Raw genomic sequence first — 25,167 nt, 5'->3', positions numbered from 1 at the left:
ATGTGTATAGCCTATATACCAACAGAGCCATCTGTGAATCTAGGATTTTTTCAGCCAAAGGCAATGTCTTTGTAATAAAGTTACAATTTTCATTCATTAATTTCAGTGCAATGTGAAAACCAAATTTCTAAGGCACAACTTCTGCAGTTTAATCATGCACTATGCTAAGAAAAATCTGGTTTTTAGTTTTAAATGATCAGGTGACAACTTGACCTGATATCCTGCAATTCTGCTCTTGAAATATCTAATGTCTGTTTTTTCCTTATTCATCTTCATCACACACTAATGTATTTGTAGGCTGCAATCATATCCTTCGCACACGTCAGTCTTCTATTTTTCAGAGTATTCCTAATAGTAAAGGAGTTCCACTACTCTAGTCATAATTTCTGTTCTTCTGGGTTTTTTGTGTTATATTTTAGATCAGAAAAGAGAATAAAGCAATGGGAAAGGGAAATCAATATTGTTTTATACATGTTCTTTACTCTATCCCTAATTCTTAACATTGTTTCTGGTGCAGTTTTTGGTGTGTTGTTGGGAATTTTTATTGCTACTAAGGTTATGTTTTCTCAGACCTATATACTGAGTTATATCTAGTAAAAAAGGTGAACTCCAACTGAAGTAGCTGAAAATGCTTAAGAAGGTTTTAAGAAAATTTGAATATGTAATAAAGAACAGCTTCGTAGAAAGATGCTGAAAGACATTATTAGAAAGAAAATGAAACTCAGACAAGGACATCAAGTAACAACTTGTGGAGGTAGGTAAACTGAGAGAAGACTAAGTCTGTCCTAATTCAGTCACGTAGCATCCAATCAATGACCTAAAGAAAAGTTAAATTCAGGTGATGAATCTGACTGAACTATACCTGAACTAGTTCCAGTAAAACCAGAAACATTCTGCTATCTCTGAAAACAATTTTGCCAGAGACACATCAAGGCCAGGAAAATCATCTAAACTTTGAGGTTGCCTTTGGAAGGAAGAGAAATAGAAACATTCCTTAGTGTTTGCAACCATTCTGTTTTCCTCTGAAGCAGATAATTGTTTATTGCTGCTCAAGTCAAAAAGAGGGCAGACAAGACACCCCTAACCTGAGATACTTCTATAGTTCTTCCTCGGATGTTCCTTTCACAAGCTAGCAGTCTGAGTTTATTTACAGCCACAGTCTCTGCAACAACTACATAACAGCAGCAGACTGTTCAGTTCCAAGAGCTGATCTTCTGCAAGGTTGAAGATTTTACTTCACCCCATCCTACATCAAAATACACAACTTGGATAGTGCTTGGAACTATCTAAAGAAAATTGTCTGAAATGGGTAGGAAGGCAGCCCAACAACAATAGATAACACCTCTGAGTTCCACCATTCCTACATGTAACCCATCTGTAAGTCCATGGACTGCACTGTGTAGACCTCCAAGCTCCCCAAATACAAATGGTATCAGTGCAGATGAAAGAAAGTCAAGAAAGCAGCTATGCAGAAGGACGGTCTGAATTTTTTCACTAATTATGCAATTTGAGCAGAGATGTCCGAATAAGAATCAGGTGAACATTTGGATGACAGATGGAGAGAAGTCAAGGAGTTAGTCATCTCATCTGCAGTTAGGTTTAAGAGGTTATCGCAGTAGATGTTGCCATATGTCCCTCAGACAAGGCAGGCACTTACTAACACATGGTACTGAACTGCTATATACTGAATTTCTTCAAGGTCTGGGTGTGGTTCAGGAGGGATAGATGTTCTCTGTGTGTAGCCCAACAGCCTTCTATGTGAACTTATACAGAGTGAATGCACATATGAATATTAATCAAAACAGAATCTCAAGTTTACTTGAAGACTAAAGAGTCAAAAAGCTGGATAATTACAGGAAGTATCATGGGATTGAATGTGTCTCTACACATTGAGGCTTCCCTTCCATCCCAGTTTGAGTGTAGTTCTAAAAGGTGAAGCATATTTATTTATACCTCTAACAAAAGGCACTAGAACTGTTTCAGAATTTGATGTCAGTGACTATTTATAGACAACATGCCCTCAAACTTTTTATTTCTTTTGAACAAAGCTAATTTTTACTCTTTAAAATTATATTTGAAATTAGGTTTTAAGAGCAATGCTGTTGTGCCTGCTTCATGTTACAGGCCTGTGAAGAGTTAATAGATAAATCTGTTTAGGATATTAATACAAATGATCTACCATCATAACTGAATTGTTAACTCACAACCATTTTGTGATATTACTGATGATCTGAAGGTTACTTGAATTCCGCACAGAAAATGGGCTGCTTCCCATCCCTGAGCCCCTTCATGAGCATGATTAAAAATGGAACAGAGTCCTGAAGTATGGAACAGAGTCCTGAAGTATGAAGTTCTGTGGAACAGCCAAAATTCACAGAGGGGAAGCCAATTCCAAAGAATCACTGAGTAGTAGCATAACTTCATTTGAAAGTGACCTCTGTAGATTATCCTAACAGTCTGCTCAGGGTTGATCTAACCTCTGAATTTGAAAATGTCCTTTCCAGCTGAATTCTCAGTCTCTCAAATTATGGGGATTTCACAGCCTCTCTGGCACCTTGTTCCTGAGCTTGATCACTCTTGCCAATAATTTTATTTTTCTATCTAATTAGAATTTTCTTGGCTACAACTTGTGTCCATTGCCCTTGTCCTTTCACTGCACACTTCTGAGAAGAGGCTGCCTCTGCTTTTTCTAGCACATTTGACATTTGAACTTCACAACCTGCCAGCCCTTCTCCACCTCAACAAAACAGAGAACAAACTTGCTGCAGTCATCAGACGAGACAGCCAATAAGGAAATCTTAGTTCTAAATGCCAATCTTAACAAATTGTAACCTGACAAAGCATGAGGAAATATAGGAGAAACTGTCAGATACATTCACCTTCATGCTTTCTTTATGATGAAGAAGCATTAGTGGGTTTTGAATGCAGCACTTGTGTAGTAAGAACTCTTCATAGTTTTTTGTTTGTTCTCTTTTGTTTTTTAATTATAGAGCAGGATACATAGCTGTGAGTCAAGATAAATTTGAAAGTTTCAATCTTTTAATGATTGCAGACCACTAAGTTTTTTATGTAAAAAAGGTCCTGCAACAGAACATTCTTTGGACTAATTCTTTCTTGGGAATTTCTTTAAGTAGACAACTGTGCAAAGCACCCATGGTTTAACTCCCAGTCATGTGACAGAAGGTTTTCTAAAGAGCTTTTCCTTGTAATCTCATTATAATCTCTTAGACTGGCTCCTTGGTCCTCCTACGCAACACAAAATCTACCTGTGGAAATTTAAAACCCCCTCCCTCCAACCGTCTCTGGTCTCTCACAATCACAGGTGAGGGTGTCAACTCTGTAGGACAGAAGCCAGAGATGCTGGAAAACTGACACCCTGAAAATACAGGGTCTCCCTTCTCATGCCAGGATTTAGTACTAACTCAAAATAGGATAGAAATAACTGAGCAGAATACTGATCCTCATTTGTGATAAAAACTTAGTATGTCTGCCATAAACACACTTGAATTTAAATGATCACATTTAACAATAAGGCAGCAAAACATACTACTTGGACATTCCAGTATCTCTGGTTAATCTATATAACCTAAAGTTAAAAAAAACCAACTCAAACAAAACACAAAAAAGGCAAGCAAAAGGAAGATACTGATTTTCATGTGCAACTCATACACTAAATTCTAGACAACTACTTTCCAGTACAAGAGATAGGTATCTGTTTATTCTACTTTTATGAGGAAGTTATAACATCCTTGTCCTCATTAATGGAATATAAACTATACTGTTCTAGTGCACAGAATGCTTTGCCTCATGCTAAAGGCATTTTCTCTTTCCATACTGAGAGGAACAGGGTGTATTTACCTGTGCTTGCTTAAAATCACAGATAAACCAAATGGGTGATGAGATTGTAATATGACTGGAAGGAGGTCACCTACCTTTCTGCTTCACGATGACCTCAAAAATTCTTTTTATTCTAAATTAATCTGACCATTTGGAGGAAGAGACACAGCAGGCAAAAAAGCTTTTGCTACTGGCAAAGATATCTATCCTAAACAGAGGCCAGTGAATCCACTAGTAAACTCTTTCTCTACTAAAGATCAACATGAAAGTGACAAAAAGGGATAGACAAACAGGTGACATCTATCCTGAAAGGACTTCCAGAGCAATGCAGGTGAGGCTAGAGCAGGGACAGTCTCTTACCTGAGCTGGTGAGCACACTCAGGGGGCTGCTGGAGGAGGTGAGCGCAGCGGTGCCGCTCGGTGTGTTCTGCGCCGCGCTGGCCGCAGCTGCCAAGGCGGCCAGGTTCTGTAACTGCATGGCGTTCAGTCCTGCAACACAGGGAGCAATGCGAGTGTCTCCCGGCATAGCACCGGCACCCACGCCTGACACACACAGCAAGCGCACCACGAGGGACGGACGGGAAGGCGCTTAAAGGCAACAGGCTTAATACAGGTTACTGATCTTTTCTACATGGCAGTTCCCTGCTATAACCGAAGATCTTTTTCTTTGCCCAGACAGATGTGATTCTGGAAAAGGCCAGGTAGTCATTATGCCAGATGGAGACTCCAAAGGACAGAAATTTTCAAGCAGTGCTCTCTCCAGCCAACAAAACAGAGGAGTTAAGCCAGGGTCTGAGAGCTCATGTGCAAGCTACAGAATTTGCCTAAACACCAGGCCAATAACTTCTCCCACTCTTATGTCCCTCCACACTCTTTGCATGTGGACAGCAGTAACTGCAAAATTCTTTTCCTGAAGGCCTCACACCACAGAGGCCACAAAGTCATGGCTTTAACCCACCATCATCTGAGCATCAGCATGCTTTGTTTGGTCCCCTTGGCAGCCAAGAAGCAACAGCCAATTGTGAGACAATTATTAAGTGGCAACTCGTGACCACAAGATCTATCAATGTATGTGTAGACTGGTCAAACCCACTGGAAAGGAAAACAGGAAACTTCAGGCATGTTGTGTGTAGGAAGGAAGGAATACTGCAGGGGAGGAAGGGACCCCTGTGTTTATGAATTTTACTGGTCAATTTATTCATCCGACTCACCTTCATTTTGAGCCACATTTTTGAATGAAACCATTTGGTAAGTACTGACTGTATTTTGCTCTCTTTTTCTGCCAGAGGATCCATTAGAATGGATCTCCTCCTGAATTTTAACCATCCTTTGGTAGACTAGCTCCATTCTTCCAATTCTGCATCCCTTCACTTTTCCCTTGTTTTCCATTTTTTGTCTCTACCTTTGATTATTTAAACAATTCCTCCTCTCTTCATCTGACTTCAGACAATCCCTAATATTTATTCTCAACATAATTAGAAACAAAACTAAATTAATCACCCTTCCTTTAAAAACATCAGAACATCCTAAGCAGAGGTGGTATCTCATCATCTCATCTCTTAGATCAGTAAGACCTTGAGAGCAAAGCACACATCTCAAATAATTAAAACCTCAGTTTTGTAATTTAAGCAGTAAACAGACAACATAAAAATGTGACAATGCATTACAAACAAATTATTTTCTAAAGTACTTCTAATACCTTTAGTATAATTTGTTTGTTTTTTTAAACTCTTTTTCAATTGTTTTCTGTTTGTGGCAGGATCTGCTTCCTTTGGCAAATTTAGTTCCCAGAAACAAGTTGATTCTGCCTGTATTTAGATTCTCAAAATTCCATTGTAACATAAAAGCATGAAGTTAAAATCAAGACATTTTCTATTTTGCTTTTACTGTGCTACAGAGAGTTAAGAGTGCAAGTGTTGAAGCTAATGAAGAACAGAGCAGCTTGCTCCTTACTGAAGCAGTTTGTCATGTGCACACTGCACCTGTCCTCTTGTCATCACACTGTTTTCCCATCTGCTTTCAAACAGTGTCGAGATTAAATTTTGTCTGCAAAGTCTGATAAAGTGTGGGATCTAATAACCTACTTAATTTTTCTTTCTATGAATTTCAAGAAATGAGATCAGCTGAGATATTATCAAGACCTTAAAAGTACAACTTTTTTGGTAGGGAATCACAGATTTGGAATAACCATGCAACATACTATTTACATGTCTGGATTTTCAGTTTTTAAGGTGTGATGGGTTTTTGATTGTTTGTTTTGTTTTTTAATAGTGAAGAAAGAATTACCCTGGAAACTTCTCAATCTCAGATAGCTATCCCCTTCCCTCTCCCCCAGCCCTTACTGCTGGACTTTCTTCTTTATTACATCTTGTTTTTAAGCAGACACAAGAGGCGAGAAAGTAGGATCATGTGCAGAGCAAAACCATTTATAGATCACCCCCGCACAGGATATCAGTGAAATGTTTTTTTAAAAAAAATTGCTTTTTGCATGAGTTTTAGATCCAAGAGCTCTGCAGAGGTCTAACATGAAAGAAGCCAATGTAGCAAGCTGAATTTAGAATCAACTTCCAGTATAAATCAAAATTCTTACACATGAAAATATAACACTTTGCAAACGCTTGTAATTGTTACTGATGGGTGCACCAGCCAACACAAGTCTGATCTACAAAGACACTTTGGGATGAACTTCTGCACAGAAAGGGCAGGTGATACTGGCAATTACCAAACTCCAGGAGGCAATTTGAAAAGTCAAAAGTCTTCAGTATTAAAATCAAAACTATAGATTTCTCTGCCAGCAGAAGAATTTAGAGAATGTGGTGAATGGAGTGGCTAGTGTGTTTTATTATTCCCAACTGTGTGAAGACAAAAGGGACAACCAATTTACAGCTCCAGGACTGCTATACTCAGTGAATATTCCGACTAGCAGCCCACAGCAAGGAATTTGGCTCTTATCTATGAAGCTGATTTTCAGTAATGGCATGATGAACTGTAATTCAAATGAATGAACAAAATAATCTGAATTAGGCCCTAGCTCACATTCCTAACAACAATGTATTTCCAACTTAAATGCTTTGTTCTTAAATGCATTGAAAATGGGAAAAACTAAGAATACATAATCACTGAAAACATGTGCATTAGTGAGTGCCTATTTCAAAAACAGTTCTTCACATATGCACCTGTTTGGATGAAAACAAATACAGAGAGCATTCTTTATGCTACCCATAAGGGAAGATAATTTTAAATGCCAGAGGTTGGGGAGATACCACCACTTACCTTGGGGACAATAGTTAATTAAGATTAAGAAGGAACATCCACACTTGTAGCAGAGAATTCCTGTCATTTCAAAGGACTAGGCAAACACAGGACTACTTATTTCAAATGAGATTAAAATGCCTACAGACTTTCGGCTACTTTTTCTACCCTAGCTCTCTTTTGTTCGGCACTGAATTTGTCTTCTGGAGGAAGAAAACTCACCTCCCATTGGGTGGAGGCTGCTCAGTGTGTTCAAGTTCCCAGATGAAGCAGCTGCTGTCTGCTGAAGGAGCTGCAAATAAAGCTAGACATTACACCAAAAAACAAAACAAGAGTGAGAGTGAGGGCTGGCTCTGCTTCTGGGAGAAACTGCATCACACCACAGCCAGAGCGCCGTCACAAATGAATTCCTGCAGCCCATGCACCACACCACAGCAAAGCGTAAAGAGAATCCCTGAACAACACAGCCAGAGCACCACCACAGTGAAGCTCCACGCAGCTCATGCAGCACTTTGTAGCCAAAGCAACAACACAATGCTTTCCTCACTCAACATCAGCAATGCTGAGGGAAGATTATAGCCAACACACCAAGACAAAACCAGCAGAATCAGTAGCGAGAGAGAATTCTTATTCAAAGCACCTAAGGCAGGATTACCAACCCTAAGGATATGCTACCTCAAAACAGACTGTACAGCTGACACTGCCAGCATGGGCCAAATGGCAATGCCAAACCAAAATGAAAAAGCCACCAGGAGAGGGAACCTCCTCTACTCTCCTTATGCACAGCAGACATAAAAGACATTTCAAGCTTCAGCTCAGAAAGTTTTTAGAGATTTCCAATTCCTTTTTCTACTAACTGGCTGTTATTAAAAAAATCCCAATCTACCAAAACTAAAAGGGTAGCAAGAGAATTGTCCCATTTTAACTGTACACCATACCAAGAATGAGATGAAATTTTCCTTTTCTGTTCCTCAGACTTAATATTACATGAATACAGTTGTCAGAGCTACTCCGGCAACTCTCATGAGTCACAGCACATCAGTTTTTGAAAAGTTCATCCTTTAGGAACCCAGCAAAATCAACTGAAATGAAACTGCAGTCTACCCTCTGTTACATTATTTATTAAACAGCATAGCTCCTCTCTACTTTCTGTAGGGTTTGCTTTTATTTGGTTGGTTGTTGTTTGGGTTAATTTACTCTGCTTCCAATCTGATCATCTTTTCTGTTTGGACAGTACCAAGTACTGTTTCAGGTTTCACTGGAAGAGGATGACAGAAATAAAGGAAAATGATAAAGCAATACAAGAACTATCAGATAGATATGAAAAGGACATTTATATGGTAAACATTGAGGCAGTACTATATAAAGAAAAAGCACATTCTACAGAATGCAGGAGAAAAACCCAAGGTTTCTGTAATTAGGGCTACTCTGACTGGTGTTGAAATCCTCCTATAAAAGTATCCCAACTAGATGAGAACACACAACATGATTTCAGCCTTCTCATCCACAAAATGGGGATTAAGAACCCAGCTCCCATCTACCAAGAGCCTTCTAAAAATGAATATATTAAACACTGCAAGACAGTCAGACACTTCAATCCCTGAAGAGATGAAAAGAACCCAAATCAGAAACTCACTGCTAAATACTGGGGTCCAAGTGTGTTAAGACCAGCCAGGTTTCCCCATATTGAGGCAGCACTGATCTGTTGCATTTGTTGCTGAAGTTGCTGAGCAATTCGTTTCTGCTCTTTGTCCTTCTGCGTGTCTGCAAATTTTACAACAATGGGAGAAGAGCAACCCTGCAAACAGCAATTCAAACAATTACATACTTGCTATCCCCAGCAGTCACAAAAATACTAAATTAAGACCCAGTCATTGGAATCATTTCCCTCCTCTTCTATGCATACATACAGACACACACACATATATATATATATATATATATTCAAACAGAACATTTCATCAAAGGCTCAAAATCTTGTTTGCTTTTAATTTTTTAATTTTATTTTGTATTTTGGTATTTTCTCTGCAGATGAACTTTCTATCTCCAACTCTAAAAATAGAGCAAAACAAACACAAGGGTCCAGGAGCAGTTTTTGTGAAGAAACACACAACTGCACTTGTCCTTCTCTCTGCTGTCTACTCCCTTAAACTCCATAGTGACTGCCTGACAATTGCATCTGCTCCTGACACCCACTAACTTGTTTTACCTCCATGGTTTGTGCTTGGTGCATTGCTTTGATTGCTGTTTGTGCCATGGCTCTTGTTGTAAAAGTCACAAATGCACAACCTGGGGAAAGAACAAAAAGGAATCAAGTTGTTCACTACCTCCACAATTACTGAGATGAATACAGGAACGAAGATGCTTACTGGATAGGGAGGGGGTGTAGGTGGGAATCACAGAAAAAGCTCAAATGCCAGGCTGAGTTGCAAAAGGCAGCATCCAGCCTCCACAAACTACCAAAAAAGCTTCTTTGCTTACCTCGGCTCAGGCCATCCGGGCCCCGTAATATCCTGCATTCTTCAATCTGCCCGAAGGGGGAGAACATCACTCGAATGTCATTTTCATTGCACTTCTTGGATATCATTCCAATAAACAACTTCCTATCTTCTACTGCTAAGGAAGGAAAAGATAAAGAGTATTACCAGCTAATATGTGCTTACTAGATCTAAGGTCTTCTCTGTTAACCACAGTTCTTTCCCTTGTCTTTAGGATATGGGCTTATCAAAACCAGATTCCCAGTAATGGACTGTGTCTTCAGTTTAAGAGGATGCATGTGAGGTCCTTCAATGAACCTGACAGATGTCTTTTTTATGATTTTATGTTTATAATTTGCTGACTATTTTTAGCCTATTGAGTCTGTGAACAACAGGAATGTAAAAAAAAAGAAAAAAAGTATGTCAGATTCAGCACTTCCCTGTATCTCCTCAGTTCTGGGTGAGGCAAGGCTTGAATGTGGTTTATTGTACTACTTTCATTGTCTTTCCTCTGCTTATTCTATCTTTAGACTACCAACATATACCTAACTGCATATAAACAAGCAAGTGAACTGTAGAAAGCTTCTTTTCAGCCTCATGCCAATCACCTAAATTTAGATATGCCAATTTCCTCATGCTCCTCTCTCAAGAGTGGAAGCAACAGCAGTTGCTAAAACCAAACACTTTTACTTCTGTTAGTGATACGCCCATTCTGATTTGCACCAAAAGCACATAAATAATACCTCAAATCAAACCATGGACTGTGTGGTGGCTCTAAATACTGATGCTATTAAATATATAACAGTTGAAGAATAACTTTTAGTGTGTAGACTATTTAAAATAAATGGTTTAGAAAGGCATTTCTCTTAATTTTTCAGTTAGTTGTTACTAAGGTCAGCTAAAGGTCACTTGAATGAGTGGGGTAAATCTAAACTCAGAACAGATTTTTATACTCTCAATTTACTTATTTAAGGATGCTGATCACCTCTGAAACACTTTCTTTTAAAGGATGAAGTGAATTATTCACAATATCACTTGAAAATATAAAACAGTTATACAACATTCATCACAATATAAAATGATGAAGACTCTAGCACATTTTAAAACTTCAAAAAAGTCTTCTCCTATTCAATGCTATAGTGAAGGGAAATCAACTTATTTGTTGAGTCTTCTATGATGCTGGAAAGGAAGACACTGAACTATCCTAGCAGACATGACTTTAACCAGCCATTAAATCTTAATGTTGTACCCACTTACTTTTCTGGTTTTCCAGCAGAAAGCTGCTTTCAAATCCTTTTAGCTGACCATTTTAGTTAAAGAGATAAAGAATCCCTTGTCTTGGTGGCAAGTTCAAATACTCTCATAACTAATGCCTTCTTATTTATTGTTGTCACCTTCACTTTTTATTAACACTCAGAATTAAATAATAGCCTCAGAAATAACATCCTAAAATTCCACTGAATACTTTTTTTAACTTTCCATTATTTTCCCAGGATATTTGTATGTCTGTTTCTATGTAATGCAAGGTTAGTTTTAGTTTAGAGAACGTATTCTGTTTTCCTCCCAAAAATACTTCAAAAGAATGACTCCTTTCTAGATGTATTTACACAGGAACATGTCCTGTATACCCATGGAAGAATCTGCAGATGGAATTACTCCTACCACATGTAACTCATACATTCCAACTTCTATTTTTCTAATATATTAAGGGATAAGCTTTCCCAAACCAGGGCTATCCTCTCCATGATGCAACACAAACTACTGCAAATGAAGAAAATAAAATTCAGCTGAGCCTAGAAGGGCTGAAACTACAGGATGCTAAATGCTTTCTTTGCTTTGGTTGCAGCAATACAGATACACACATATTTGAACGTCCACATATGTAGGTACATAAAGGAAAGGCATTTCTCATAAGGAAATGCAGGGATAAATGATCATTTACCCAGTGGTAGATGATAAATTCTTAATCCATCTGAAATGGCCAATGTGCAGAAATTCTCAACCTCTCTTGTATGCTACAAGAAGTATTATGACTCCCACATTAGCTGCAACAGACTTTGCTTCACATTGGACAAACACTTGGAAAATCATTTCTAGATTTCATAAAATTATAGAATAGATTGGTGTAGAAAGGACCTTAAAGACCACCTAGTTCCTTTGACTAGACCAGGCTGCTTAAAGCCCCATCCAGACAGGTCTTGAACACTTCCAAGGACGGGGCAGCCACTTTGGGTATTGTGTTCCAGTGTTTCACCATCCTCACAGGAAAGCATTTCTTCATAAAATCTAATCTAAATCTCTTTCAGTTTAATACTGTGATCCCTTGTGCTATCACTATACTCCTAGACAAACAATCCCTCCACATCCTCCTTGTAGGCCCCCTTCAGGTACTGGAAGGCTGCTAGGTGGTCTCCCTGGAGCCTTCTCTTCTCCAGGTAGAACAACCCCAACTCTCTCAGCCTGTCCTCATAGGGGAGGTGTCCATCCCTATGATTATCTTGATGGCCATTCCCTGAACATGCTTCCCAGGTCCATGTCTTATGCTGGGAGCCTCAAAGCTGGATGCAGTACAATAGATGGGGTCTTACAACAGCAGAGGGAGAATCACCCCCTCAACCTGTTATTCCCTCTTTTAGATACAGCCCAGGATTTAACTGGTTTTCTGTGCTGCAAGTGCACACTACATGTTTATATTCATTTTTTCAGCCACCAAATCCTTCTCAGGGCTGCTCTCAATCCGCTCATCACTCAGCCTGTAACCATGTTTGCAGCACCTTGGCCTTGCTGAACTTCATGAGATCAACACAGGCCCACCTCTCTAGCCCATTAAGGCTCCTCTGGATGGCTTCTTTCCCTCTGGGGCATCAACCACAGCACTCAGCTTGACCCATAAGCTTGCTGAGGATGCACTCAATCCCTCTGTCCACGTCCCCAACAAAGATTTAAACCACCTTAGTACAAAGAAGAACTCACTGGATGTTTCCCTAACTGACAACATGGTTCTACCACAAGCAGCAGCAGCAGAGATACTCTGAGTCATGGAATTTGAGAGACATTACTCACACTACCTGTTATTGAAAACACACCTTTCTGATTTCACTTTTTTTTCTTTTAAAAAACTAGGCCTCCAATTCAAGACTTCATCAAAAGCCATTAATCAAAAGGGAGATCCTCAAGTTTCCTGACTAGCACAAATGATGACACCAAACTGGGACTTTAGTAAAGCTTACCATTACTCTTTTCACTGTCAGCTGGTTTCATCTGGATAGGATGGTGCATCTAAAATGTAAAAAGATTATTTAATCCCAGATACAGCCACTTCATACGATAAGAAATACATCCCATAAGAATTGTGAAAGAAAGAAATTATAGCCTAAATTGCCTCAAGAGAGGTGCACATGTAACACTACAAAAATTCCAAGAAAAGGCTTTTCTAATTATATGTCATCATTCCTTCTCAGAGTATTATAAAAGCCATTTTCACCCACTTCACTGCCATATCATTCTTTTATATACTTCAAAATTCCCATAAGATCTGTTATTATATAGATCTCATAACACTGATCTTTTGAATAGTTTTTTACAACATTATTTTAGGGCAACATAATGTGTTTGTGCTTCTGGGATTCAGTAGTGCTGGAGCTCAGAGAAACAAGACAGAGCTGTGAAAAAGCAGAGCTCTGCTCTTACCCCAGGGAGGATCTTCATGTTGTGAAGAGCATTCTGTGCTTCTAGTGCAGCTTTACGGGTATAAAATGTAACAAAACAGCACCCTGCAATTGAAACAAAATGTTAGCCAGGAAAGAACACCCAATCTTGGAGTGCTGTACAGAAATCGCAAGCCCTACTTCCATCCTTCCAATGCAAAATGTATGATAAGTAGAAGAGGTTAGCTGCTGAAACAGGTAGGTGCTACTGTCTGTGACAGTTTAAGAAAGATTTCCAGGTGTAATAAAATAGAATATGTTCAGAACTGACCCAACATCCCTACTACACCATTAAAACAAACACTTAGATACATCCGTTGGCTACTTCATTTTCAAACTCAATTATTTCCCTGTACCAAAACCCTACCTATCTTCACAGGAAATACTGCATATAACCGAACTGCAAATGCAGGCACAAAATTTAGTAAGAATTTAATATTTACAAATATTTGATTAACATGAATGACTAAAACCCCAATTTCATATTCATCTGAAACTGTGTCCCATCCAGCCACATTTTGATCATATCACAGCATCACAGTGATGCTCTGGAGCAACACAGTATTACTGGGTGTTCTGCTTTACAATTATAATTCATACTCCTCAAGCATCTCCATCACTGCTGAGCTCTAAAAAAATTATGATTTTTCTGAGCTCAGCTAATGACTGGATCACACTTTAATTAGAAAAACACACTTAAAGGCTTTATTAAGTCTGGGCTTGCATGCACACCCAGTCACACAGAGCTCCTACAGGGCTGTTTGAATAAGCACACAGCTAAGACTGCAACTATGAGAAAGTGGCTGAAACCCCAAGTCTCACAAGAGAATTATAGAAATTCTCACCTTTGCTTTGAGGAGGGTTTTGGCTCCTGTCCCGCAAGACATTGATTTCATAGACAGCACCATACTGTTCAAAAAGTTCTCTTAGATCCTTCTCACACCAGCTCCGTGGGACTTGACCCACAAACATTTTGATAGCATCTAGATCAGGTTGGTCTGGATGATCCAGTGTGCCATTCATTTTCTTTGCACTAAGAAAAACAAAAAGGAACTTCTGGTTTATATCTTTCTACAAATTTTAAACAAAAGCATGCCTACAGCAAAATTAAAGAAAAATTAATTTTCTACACATATATAAATGTGTATGATGAAAATATACATATAAAAAGGAACTCTTGCACATTCCCAGTATGCATACCAGAGTACATTCACATTTACGGGCAAGCTATGTACTTTGAAATGAAACACACTCTACACAGCTGTTTAAAACTCTGTTCCCATAATGTAGTCAACATCTGGGATTCAGGATATAAAATCTGCTGAGATAACTGAAAAATAACACTAGTTCAGCCATGTTTTACAGAAAAAGAAACCAGATCTGAAAGGAACCCAAGCTCAGTCTACCTGCAATCTACCAAAGTTACCGGTAGCAACCAACAATGAGAGGATGTTATTACTACATTTTTAAATGAGACTAATTGTAACTGTTTCCCAAGGTGAAGATCCATCTTAAAACAGAGAAACAGAATAAATTGATCCAATGATAAGTTTCTTTAAAGGTTTACAAGGAAGTACTTCTTTGTGAAACTAGAGAGCTTTCAACAATAACTGGTAAAAAAACAGGCTTAAATTGTACATGAAAAGGCTGGGATTGGGCAATCCAGTTAGTTACAGACTGAATCAGGTTCAATAATGTCAGGGTTCTAACAGGGAAAAAAAAAGTCATTTCTTATACGACAACAACACCGAAGTTTAAAGTATGGGAATCCTCAATAGGTTCCAAGGCATTCTGTCTAGCCATATGAGCAGTTTACACCCTATTAATAAAAGTTGTGTTATGCTCCACCCAGCCAGTTGACAAGTCCTACACTGCTCCCTGTATTGACTCCTCATTATTTGTTAGGTGCAGTGTGAGGTCTGATATCAGTACTCCCAGCCTGGTACACCAGAGCACATCTCCCTGCAGAAGTCTGACTGTAACGACACCCTATTGTAGCTATAGTGATTAGTTGGTTAAAATTGCTGACCAATCTCTGCCTAATCTAGAAAGGACATGGAGAGTGGAACAGCAACTATACAATGATTCCCCCCACCCCCAAACTCTTTGCTGAAGGTGGTCTTCTACCAGAGCAGTCAGTTCTCTTCATCTCTGCTTTGTTCCTTTGAAGATGGTTTGAATGGCTTTTTAACTGCACATGATAGTAAAGAGTATTTCTCTCACTGTCCACCTGAAATCATATTTCCCCCTGAAAATAATTTAAAGAAAATATCCAAGCCCAGTACTGTTTAGTATTTTCCCCCATCAATACACTGCTGTTCAGAGACTGTGGAAAAATTGATGTTAGGGAAAGCTCATAATTTTATAGCTGTATGAACAGACCTCAAAAACAACAAAGCTTCTTACTAGAAGGGAAGGGAATCACCATAAATCCTTTCACTCCTCTCAACCTTTCCATTCAGAAAGGGTCAGCACCACTCCAAATAGCCAAGGGAAACAACATCTTTTACAAATATGTAAATTGCCTCTTTTCATTTCAGTTAAGAACAATTAGATATTGCTTACCCTATCCAATAATAATTTTCAGCCCTGCCTTCCATGGGTAGCTTCAAGAGCACAAGATGGCTCCTGTTAACTGGGCAACTTTTAACATGACCTCAACAGTATTCAAGGAATATTTTACTCCTAATTAAAAGGTTTAGTCTGGAGTCATTAATAGGGAAGAACAGAAACAGTTCTTCCCACAAGTGATTTCAACAATCTGTGTTATAATATCAGTACCTGTAGCATACCATAAACAGTATCATCAAACAGCTTTATTCCTCCTTAGTCCTTATCACCACAATTAGCAGACCATTTTCCCCCATCTTGAAACCAACATCAATCTTCCATGACCACTAGGATTTCCTCAAGAAAACAAACTGCAGGCTGTCCTATCTCTCCTTCCTGTCCCGCAGACAGCAGGGGCTCAAGGCAGCAATTCCAGCTATCACTTTAGTTACAACTTAGACATGAAGAGTAAATACTTACACAGGGCTTGCATTCAAGGAGCAATGGTCCACCATCATCTCTGGGAGGAAATCCAACTTGAACGCGGCCATCACCTCAGTCTCTGACAAACTCCTAACACTAAATCAATGTACTGCCTAACCCCCCACAATGCCACTTCCAAAAGTCCTGCAGGTCTTAACACTCAGCCACACAAAAAACACTCAAACCACAGAAACAGAAGCTCAGGGAGACCAGCAATAGACACCACAGAAACAGGCTGGACTGGGAAAGGGACATGGAATCCCAGATTAAAAAGGGGATGTGACCATGTGAAGGGAAGCTCAGCTTAATACACAATGAAAATGCTGATGCACTAGGCTTGTTTTGTGCAATTTTCCCTGGCGAAGCAGTACTGAGTGCACTGTCAGATAAACAGAGTGTCAGATCCATAAAGATAGCAATGGGTAACAGAGCAGAAAGAATACAAACTCCAGTCTTTCCACCCCCAACTAACTCCTTGTCTCCCAAAATGGCAGACCAAGGCCTTGAAGTTCAGACGCTTTCCAAATCAGCAATACTAAGGTGTGAAGTCAAGAGGTTCCTCCACCATAAACATTTTAATAGCTGATTTCATTCTCTTCACCTTGTGCTCTACTACTGACACTCTCAACTTCTATGACACAAAATCCCAACTACAATTTTTCACCAAACCTGCCAAAAAAAATCAAAGCTCAGATTATTCAAAAATTCCTTCACAAAAACAGAACCTCAAAACCAATTCCTTTTATAGAAGCAAAACATACATTGTTCTGGAAACAATACTTTGTCTAAAAATTCAGATATACAGAGTCTATAAATGATCAAGAAAGGGAAAAAAGCCAGCGATTTACTGAAAGCCATTTTGTAATCTTTGAGAACACTGATCAGAACACCTCAGCTGCTTCATCATTAAAACAGACACAGCACGTTGATCAAGGAACTGTGAGAAGCATTTATATACGCGATGCAGGCTTCTTGTTAAATCTCTAATACCCAAACTCATGGGGAGATAATGTGGATAAAACTGGATACACTGTGAAATGCAGAAATATTTGACTGAGTGGAGTGAGTGCTGCAGAGGCAGCTGGGTGTGCTGCAGAACTCCAGGAGGAATGGTTAATTGGAGTCTAACATGACTCCATGACAGAAACCCTTACATACGGTCGTTACAACCACAAAATAACCTCTCAGGGCGTCAAGGACTGCATGTTGGAGCAGCTGTGATCTCATCTTTCTCCTCTGTCAAAGGATGCAATATGTACTTGCAGTTATTCTGACTGGCCAGTATACACAGCTTTATTTAAGCTTGCACAGTTACAGTATGTCAATTGGTTTTTTCATAAAAAAAATACTTTTAAAAGAGAACATTTCTTAACTTTTGCCAGCAGTGAGGTTAATTAAAATGAGTTAGGCCTTGTATTACAAAGAGATATGCATACACTGCAAAATAAGAGAGGACATGCATTTCTCACACATCAGATATTCAACAGAAACTACTTCATACAAGGTCTTACTATGTGATAAATGCAAGAAAGCATTCTCTTTAAAAAAAGAGGTGTAAGCTATCCGTTAAGCACCATCGTTAAGAACATGCAAATAGGCATTAGGGAGCACAGGTCATTTTTTCAGCTTTCAGTAAATGAAATTGTTCTGTCTACCTTTAGACACACATTACAGGCTTCCTGCTTGAAAAAGGCTATGTTGAGTAAAGCCCATCATATTAATCATATTCAAATGTTAAATTGATCCTAGAGCCCATTTCATGCATTTGTCTAAAATGAGACTGCAGAGAAAAAAATTTTCAGATTTATATGATTGGAACAACAGATTACAGGGTGTGATTCCTAGATGAGATGATTCTATAGACCAACACTGTAAATTTTGGCCCTGTCCAGGAAGACCAGAACTCATTCCTTCTGGTCTTTCACTCATCTTTAGCTTTTTACAGCAGCCAGTAAAATGCCCCAGCTGCCATGCTCACTGTAAGTTAGAAGAAAGACAATGCTGCTGGCAACACATTGTCTAGAAAATGGGTTTTAAAAATGTTACTGAGATTGATTAGTTTACTTAAGAAAATAACTACACCATTATGATTTGATCCTATGCCCACCCCTTCCTCCATCTCTCTGCTCCTCAAAATCAAAGTCCTATCTTCTCGTTCTATTAAGACAAAACTGCAATGCTATAGGCACAATTTGCTGGAAAAGGAAGAATCAATACTAGAATGGTGAATAAATACCTGAAGATATGTTAGCCAAGACTCAGTGCCTCTGGGTGCCATATTTCTGAATTAATGATGGCCACTTCAGTGACAAAACAGTGTACAAATGGGTTTGGTTTAGTGCTATTTAACTGAAGGCTTCAAGCTAGTGAAATTAAAAGACTAACAGACTTCACTTGAGAAAATACCATCTTTTTCTACTCCTTCTGATATTTCACTAATGCACAGAAATAAGAATTAAATGAGGAAAAAGTGTTTCTTTAAAGTTAGAAAAAAACAAAAATCATCCTAAGCATTTCTCCCAAAGAAAGAAAAATAAGGGAGCTAAACACACTTATTTTTTGCTCAGATGTCAAATTCCTGCTGGCTTCCAGATCCATTCTTTGACTGTTTCTATTCAAAGGATAACAGAAACAATGTCTGAAATTCCAAGCTCCATGGACTGTAGCTACACATTTAACTGCGGTGCTCATATGACAATATGAACATTAAAAAACTTCTACGTACTACATATTAGATCTCAATTTTTACACTTCTGAAGCCCTAGATGATGCTGCAGAATGTATCATTATATGTGCTCCTCAGAGACTGCAGAGTACAAATGGTGAAAGTTATTTGCTTTTTAAGTTTACAGAATTACATCACATCCTAGGGCAAAAAAATCCTGGAAATTCACCACAAAACTGGAAATCCTCTATCATATTTTCTTTCCTAAGAAAGCCTATTTTTTATGAGCAATTAACTCTGAAAGCTGAAGATAATATTATCTTTTATTTTATACATTCTGTACTCAGACAGCATACACAAATCTGAAGCTGAGGGACTACTGGCATGGTGAGAGCAAGCTATGGGAAAGGATGTAGGCTATGGGGAAATCAGACACTGTGAAGCTCTGAAGGAGACAGGTCCTAGAATAAACTTCCCCTTGTATTATCTGTGCGTATCCAAATTCTTACAGTGCTGCTGAATTGCAGTTTTGTTTTTAAACTGATAGCCCCTAGGTTACATGCATCAAAATACAGTAGTTGCTTGTCAATATTTTGTTGTTTCATTGTTGATCATGTAAGCATGTGGTCAGAATATTTTCTGCTTGTATTGAAATCCAAACTGTCTCCCCATGCCTCACTGGGTACAAAAAGCCCCTTACCTAGTTGCCAAAACTGCAGTTTCTTCCTCTGCCAATCTCTTTGACTATTATGCACTGTGGGTACACAAATCTGACACATTGAGAATATTGAATTTACCATCAAAATACATGAAGTTTTTGGGCTGCCTACAATTCAGATTAAATTAACTGAAAAACATTTTATTTATGTGAACTTTGGTAGAAGTTCCCAGAAGGTAGAGAAAAGGGATAGGAGGGGAAGACAACTGCCTTTACCTTGGAATTACCAGAGTTTTGCAGTGCTCCTTCTTATACATTTATCTGAGAGCAGATAAATGAGATGCAGATGAAGATGAATTTTTACAAATCAGGTAAATAAATTTAATTCTAAAAATAGATCGTACTCTAAGTTTTTTTCCCCCTCCCCTTCCTCAAAATATTTCTAGGGAAAATTTTTTGAGGTACATCAATTACATTCCTGATCTACTTCTCTGGCTTGTGAGTGAAGTCCTCTAGCTTCCACTTCAATTAATTCTGTGAAAGCTCAAAAGGAATGAATTATGAACTTTCGTCTGACTGAAGAATCCCCAGGACTCCCAACTCTCTGCCAGCAGATGAAACAGCAAGTCACCTAGCCTTCTCGCTTACATGATGAGGCTTTCTCTGCCTAAGTACTCTTAGAAAGAGAAAAATGAAACCTTTTTTGATATTAAAGACAAATTGTAGCAGTAAATTGTATAAAATTTATTTTGAAAAGTTAGGGAATGACTTTTCTTGAAAAAGGAGATGAAACTTGGCACTGAAGTGAGGAAATTTATTATTCTAATTAATTCTAAACAGTGAAGCTTATAAAAAGACAGACAAGAAACACATACAGGTACATTTTTGTCTCAAATTGTTTATGGGCCTCTTCAAATACACATGATTGTCTGTTCTTCCTGCTATACAACATACATTTCACACAGAATCTCTGTGAATGGCAATGATAGGCCTAGAACATACCAAAGAGCCGGAATTTGCCTATGCATTTGTATTAGGATAAACCAAACCACACTATGTAAGGGGAAAAAAAAAAAAAAAAAAAAAAAAAAGGAAGAGTTGTCCTGTTAAAGCTACTCAAAAACTGAACTGTACACACATGATGCAAACACTCATTCAAAACATCTGCACTATATTCAATTGCTTTAGTAAGTAACATTAAATCCTCCCCAAGAGCTCCCCCAACACCAGAAACTACACAACAAAAAACCCCAAACCCCACACCTCTGGACTTCAGGAAATGTAACAGCACAGACAGCAATCAGTATATACACTTTCCCTTCTTTTTATGATGTCTTGCAATTGCTTTCACTATGTCACCACATAACTGATGAACAAATTCAATCTGTGATATACTCAGTATCTAGCTGACTCCTGAGGACAACTTACACCAAATGGCAGACAGCAGCTCTGCAATATGAGAGTTTATCTACCAGGAAACAGGTTACAACATCTGTTCAAATCCGAGAAGTCAAAAAAAACCCACCCCAAACTGCAACTAAGTCCTGCTCTGCCAGTACTACTGACAGCACGTGCTACTGACAGCACGTCTAATGAGAACTTGGAAGAAGATGAATTACCAGTCTTAGGACCCTCTTATAACACATGTATGAAGTCCACAAAGTTTAAGGCAGTGGCCTACAAACTTTTCCTCTCATCTTCTGATACACTGCCTCTTCACCTGCTTGCCTGCAAGGGGCCGCAGGATTGTGCTGTGAATTTCCTGGTGGGGCTGTGGCTATTGGAATTCTGCCATGTGAGCAGCCCACAGCTCTGCAGACAATGATCTTCTTCTCTAGGAAAGAACAGCTGCACAAGGCTACCCTGAGTTTTACCTTCTTAGTGCACAGCTGAGAGCTAACACAGCAGCATGAGGCTGCTAACCCAGTGCTTGACCAGTTGCAGCTGTGTCTGCTGCTTCAGTGATGATGCTACAAAGGCTTGCACAGGCATTACCAAAGAGAGAAAAAGGGAATAGCCTGGCCATGAGACTACCTCCTGACAGGGACCTAAAACATCCATCTCTGACCATAAAATTTCTCATTACCTTATTGTCAATATGGAGTATGAAAGCTGATAGCCTTCACAGCATTACCTTGAGGTATATCCAACTATCCCTTCCAGAACCTGTATCTATTTAATTTTCTTTTTTACATAAAAAACCTCCAAAGAATTTCAAATACCTCAGTCTGCCATAGTGCTATGTACAGAGTGATAAAAAACTTCAGTTAGTATATGTGGATTTTTCCAAAGGCATACAGTATGCACTCACCCTGTTTTTAAGGAGAGTACTTGTGCAGCACTAGGACAGCAGACTACTACATTAGCAAAGTGAAATAGGGAAAAAATATGCCTATTTGTAAGTAAAATCTTCAAATTAAGACAGTTTCCTAGAAACTTATATTCTCTTTGGTGTTTAATTATCTCCATATGCCCATTCCCCAACGATATATTACATACTTACATTCATCTTCATAGAAATATAAGAGGTGCCTGTATTGTTTTCTTTACCTTATATTGTAACATATATTCTTTTGCTAGCTGAAATTTTGTAATTAAAGTTCTCAACTGTTACCTTCAGAACAGTGATCTGAAATTTATGTTATATTTCTGTCTTTCCCTGATACATTTGTTTATTTTGCAGATTTCTGTGTCTTTTTCAGACTACCGGAATGCAGAGAGTTGTGAATGCAAATCGTAATTGTGAATTTAAAACTAAGGCACAGGGCACAGGAAAACTTACTGTGATGCAAAGAAGACAACAAAAGTCTGGCTGAGAAGACACTGTATTAAAGGTACCAGACACAAAGCAAACAAACTGCTAAAAGACCAAATAATAAATTTGAATCAATTAATGCAGGACAGCCCCTTAGAGCACCAATACCTGTAGCAGAGATAACAACAAGCCTTAATGCAGGTTCCCTAGAAAAATTAATTTTGTCAAATCACAGACAAGGAGTAAACATCACATGCTTAACCCTCTTTGCAAGACATTTTACAATTAATAATTGATATTAGGAAAAAGCATTGATGTATTTCAGGGCAATTGCTTTTAAAGCAGACATGTACAGGTTTCTTCCCCTCATTCTAGTATACTAGTTGTAGTATATGTTCTAGTATACTAAAGACAACAATAACAGAAACAATTAAAAAAATTAAAGGTCTTTATCCTTACCTCTAGATTCTGGGGTTTTTTTTTTATTTTTTTATAAGTATATGTGAAATATCTATTTCAGGTACTGCTTAAGCCCTACAGTAAGGTATGTAAAGAAAATATCACTTTAAATTTGTACTTTTTTAACATACCCAAACATTCCAGTAGTTTGATTTTGAGAAGCATTTTGAATTTTTCTAATCACATTGCTAGAACATAAAAATTCTTGCACTTTGCAAGTGACAAAAAACTATGGAAACCATAAATCCTAAGAGAGATTGGAAAGACCTGTAAACACTTTGACATTGCAGACAAAAAAAAACTTATTGAGAAAGTAGGAAAAGTGGCTTGATCACAACAATAGCAAGAGGAAATGAAGGCAGCTGTATGACACAGGAGACAAAGCAGGAAATGAGTATAAGAGGAGAGGACACACATCTCTACCCTGTGGAAGGCCAGGGGACAGGATGAAACATTTTAGGCAGCGGCAAGGTTTGAGTTTTCCCCTTGCACCCTTTCTTTTTGTTTATTGACTGAATTCAGACCCTGAGACACAGAAATACAGAGGGCATATCACACTTGCACTTCAATGCTCAAATCTTTACTGCAAGAGAATAAGAATATAATGCTTGCAAGCAATCTTGTGCTGAAGACAAGGTACAGATTTCACTTAACAGTGTCTTTGCCCTCTTTCTCTCTCCTAAATGTTGCCTCTGAGTTTGGTTTAGTTTTTTTCTTTTTAAGATGGATATAGCTGAAGGTAAACTCCTAGCCATCTTTTCGTGCAAGAAACATTCCTGCAAGCAGCTCTATGGAACAGAGAATTTTGTTTTAACTTTTTTCACTTTGTCAATACCAACACAGTACCTACAAACCTGGTTTCAGATATTCCTGTATTTTCCTGTCCTTTCCTGTATGACATGAATCTGAAGCTCTGTACTTAGTCAAAAAGATACACTGGAAAAAACAGTTTTGCAATCTCTACAATATTCACCAGATTTTTAAGGACTCGTCTACACATTTTAGAACAGTCTTCTGACACTGAAACAGAGCCAGAAGTTATTCCTCTAGTAAGGACCAGGAAATCCAGTCATTCTTGGAAAGCTCTTAACAGTCTGCTTGTCCTCAAGCCAAACATGCCATAAAGCATTACAGCAGGCAAAGCAACTACATTTACACAGAGAAGGCTGTGTGGTTGCATATTGGTTGCAGGGGAAACAACAGAACCAGCTACACAATTCCAAGACAATATCATGTACAAAGATTGTTTTATTTTTATACTATTTATATTAACCTGCAGGAGGAGAACCTCTGAATCAAAAAACACTTCTAAGTTTATGGCAAGCAACACATTTTGTGCACATGTAAACTAAAACCTTAAAGTAAGAACTGGCCAGTCACTTTTTTTTACTTAAGGAATGTAATATGTTACCTTAACTCAAAGGAACAAACTACAAATTATTATTCTCCTCACTGAAATGTCTTAGAATAGCACTTAGACACATTTAAATTTTTTTCTGATAGTCTTTTTTTTCTTCTTCTGAGTTTCGAGAGACCTTTTGGACTAAAAGCAACGAGTCTTAAGTTCCACTGTCCTTTGCGGCCACCAGAACAGCTGGACAAGGATTTTGAGAAGTCCTTTAATCTCAAATTGTTTTTATGAATAGTACCAGGATACAAACAAGAATCAGTTAATATTATACTACAAAAATAGTAGTATTTTTGTTGTAGTATCTCTCTCATTTCATTTTATCCAAAGGAAAGCTTTTTGTTGCATGTTACCCAAAGAAAGTTGAAACGTGGCCTAGACAGGGGCTCTCAGTTGACTGGGAGGGTCTCAGTTGACTGGAAGCTTACAAATGTTACACTTCATTTACATCAAGGGTTGAAAGGAGGATCTGGGGAACCACAGGCCTGTGATCCTGACCTCTGTAATGGGGAAGGTCATGGAGCTGATCATCCTGAGTGCCATTACCCCACACAGAACAGGCAGGGGATCGGGCCCAGCCAGCAGGGGTATCTGAAAGGCAGGTCCTGCTTGACCAACCTGATCTATGTCAAGGTGAGCTGCTGAGCAGATGAGGGAAAGGCTTTTGATGTTGTCTATCAGAACTCCAGTAAAGCCTTTGACTCTGTTTCCCACAGCATACTCCTGGACAGAGTGACTTTCTGTGATGTGAATGGGTGTACTCTTTGCTGGGTAAAAGCTGGCTGGAGTGCTGGGCCCAAAGAGTGGTGGTGACTGCAGTGACATCCAGCTGATGGCTGGTCACCATGGTGACCCCATCCCAAGGGCTCAGCATTGGGGTCAGTCCTGTTTAATCTCTTTATCAATGATCTGAGTG

The 25,167-nt window shown here is 38.6% G+C and overlaps 1 protein-coding gene across 15 annotated transcripts in view; it reads right to left on the bottom strand.

Moving 5' to 3' along the window:
* The window catches only part of CELF1 (CUGBP Elav-like family member 1), a 58,783-nt gene that overhangs the window by 14,097 nt on the left and 19,519 nt on the right, over positions 1-25,167 (bottom strand). For 6 of the 15 annotated variants that reach the window (XM_059849337.1, XM_059849325.1, XM_059849321.1 and 3 more), the window contains 8 exons: positions 14,119-14,306; positions 13,257-13,339; positions 12,797-12,845; positions 9,571-9,705; positions 9,299-9,378; positions 8,726-8,887; positions 7,312-7,393; positions 4,198-4,326 (listed from right to left, as the gene is read on the bottom strand). In XM_059849337.1, the coding sequence (XP_059705320.1) occupies positions 4,198-4,326; positions 7,312-7,393; positions 8,726-8,887; positions 9,299-9,378; positions 9,571-9,705; positions 12,797-12,845; positions 13,257-13,339; positions 14,119-14,296 (898 nt within the window). In that variant the 5' untranslated portion in view covers positions 14,297-14,306. The remainder of the gene's footprint in view (positions 1-4,197; positions 4,327-7,311; positions 7,394-8,725; positions 8,888-9,298; positions 9,379-9,570; positions 9,706-12,796; positions 12,846-13,256; positions 13,340-14,118; positions 14,307-25,167) is intronic. The other 9 variants (XM_059849329.1, XM_059849330.1, XM_059849334.1 and 6 more) reach the window with 3 other exon arrangements.

Source organism: Haemorhous mexicanus, chromosome 6 (assembly GCF_027477595.1).
Source record: "Haemorhous mexicanus isolate bHaeMex1 chromosome 6, bHaeMex1.pri, whole genome shotgun sequence".
NCBI classification, from domain to species: domain Eukaryota; kingdom Metazoa; phylum Chordata; class Aves; order Passeriformes; family Fringillidae; genus Haemorhous; species Haemorhous mexicanus.
Note: the sequence above shows the minus strand (reverse complement) of the source record. Positions and strands in the feature narration are given on the sequence as shown.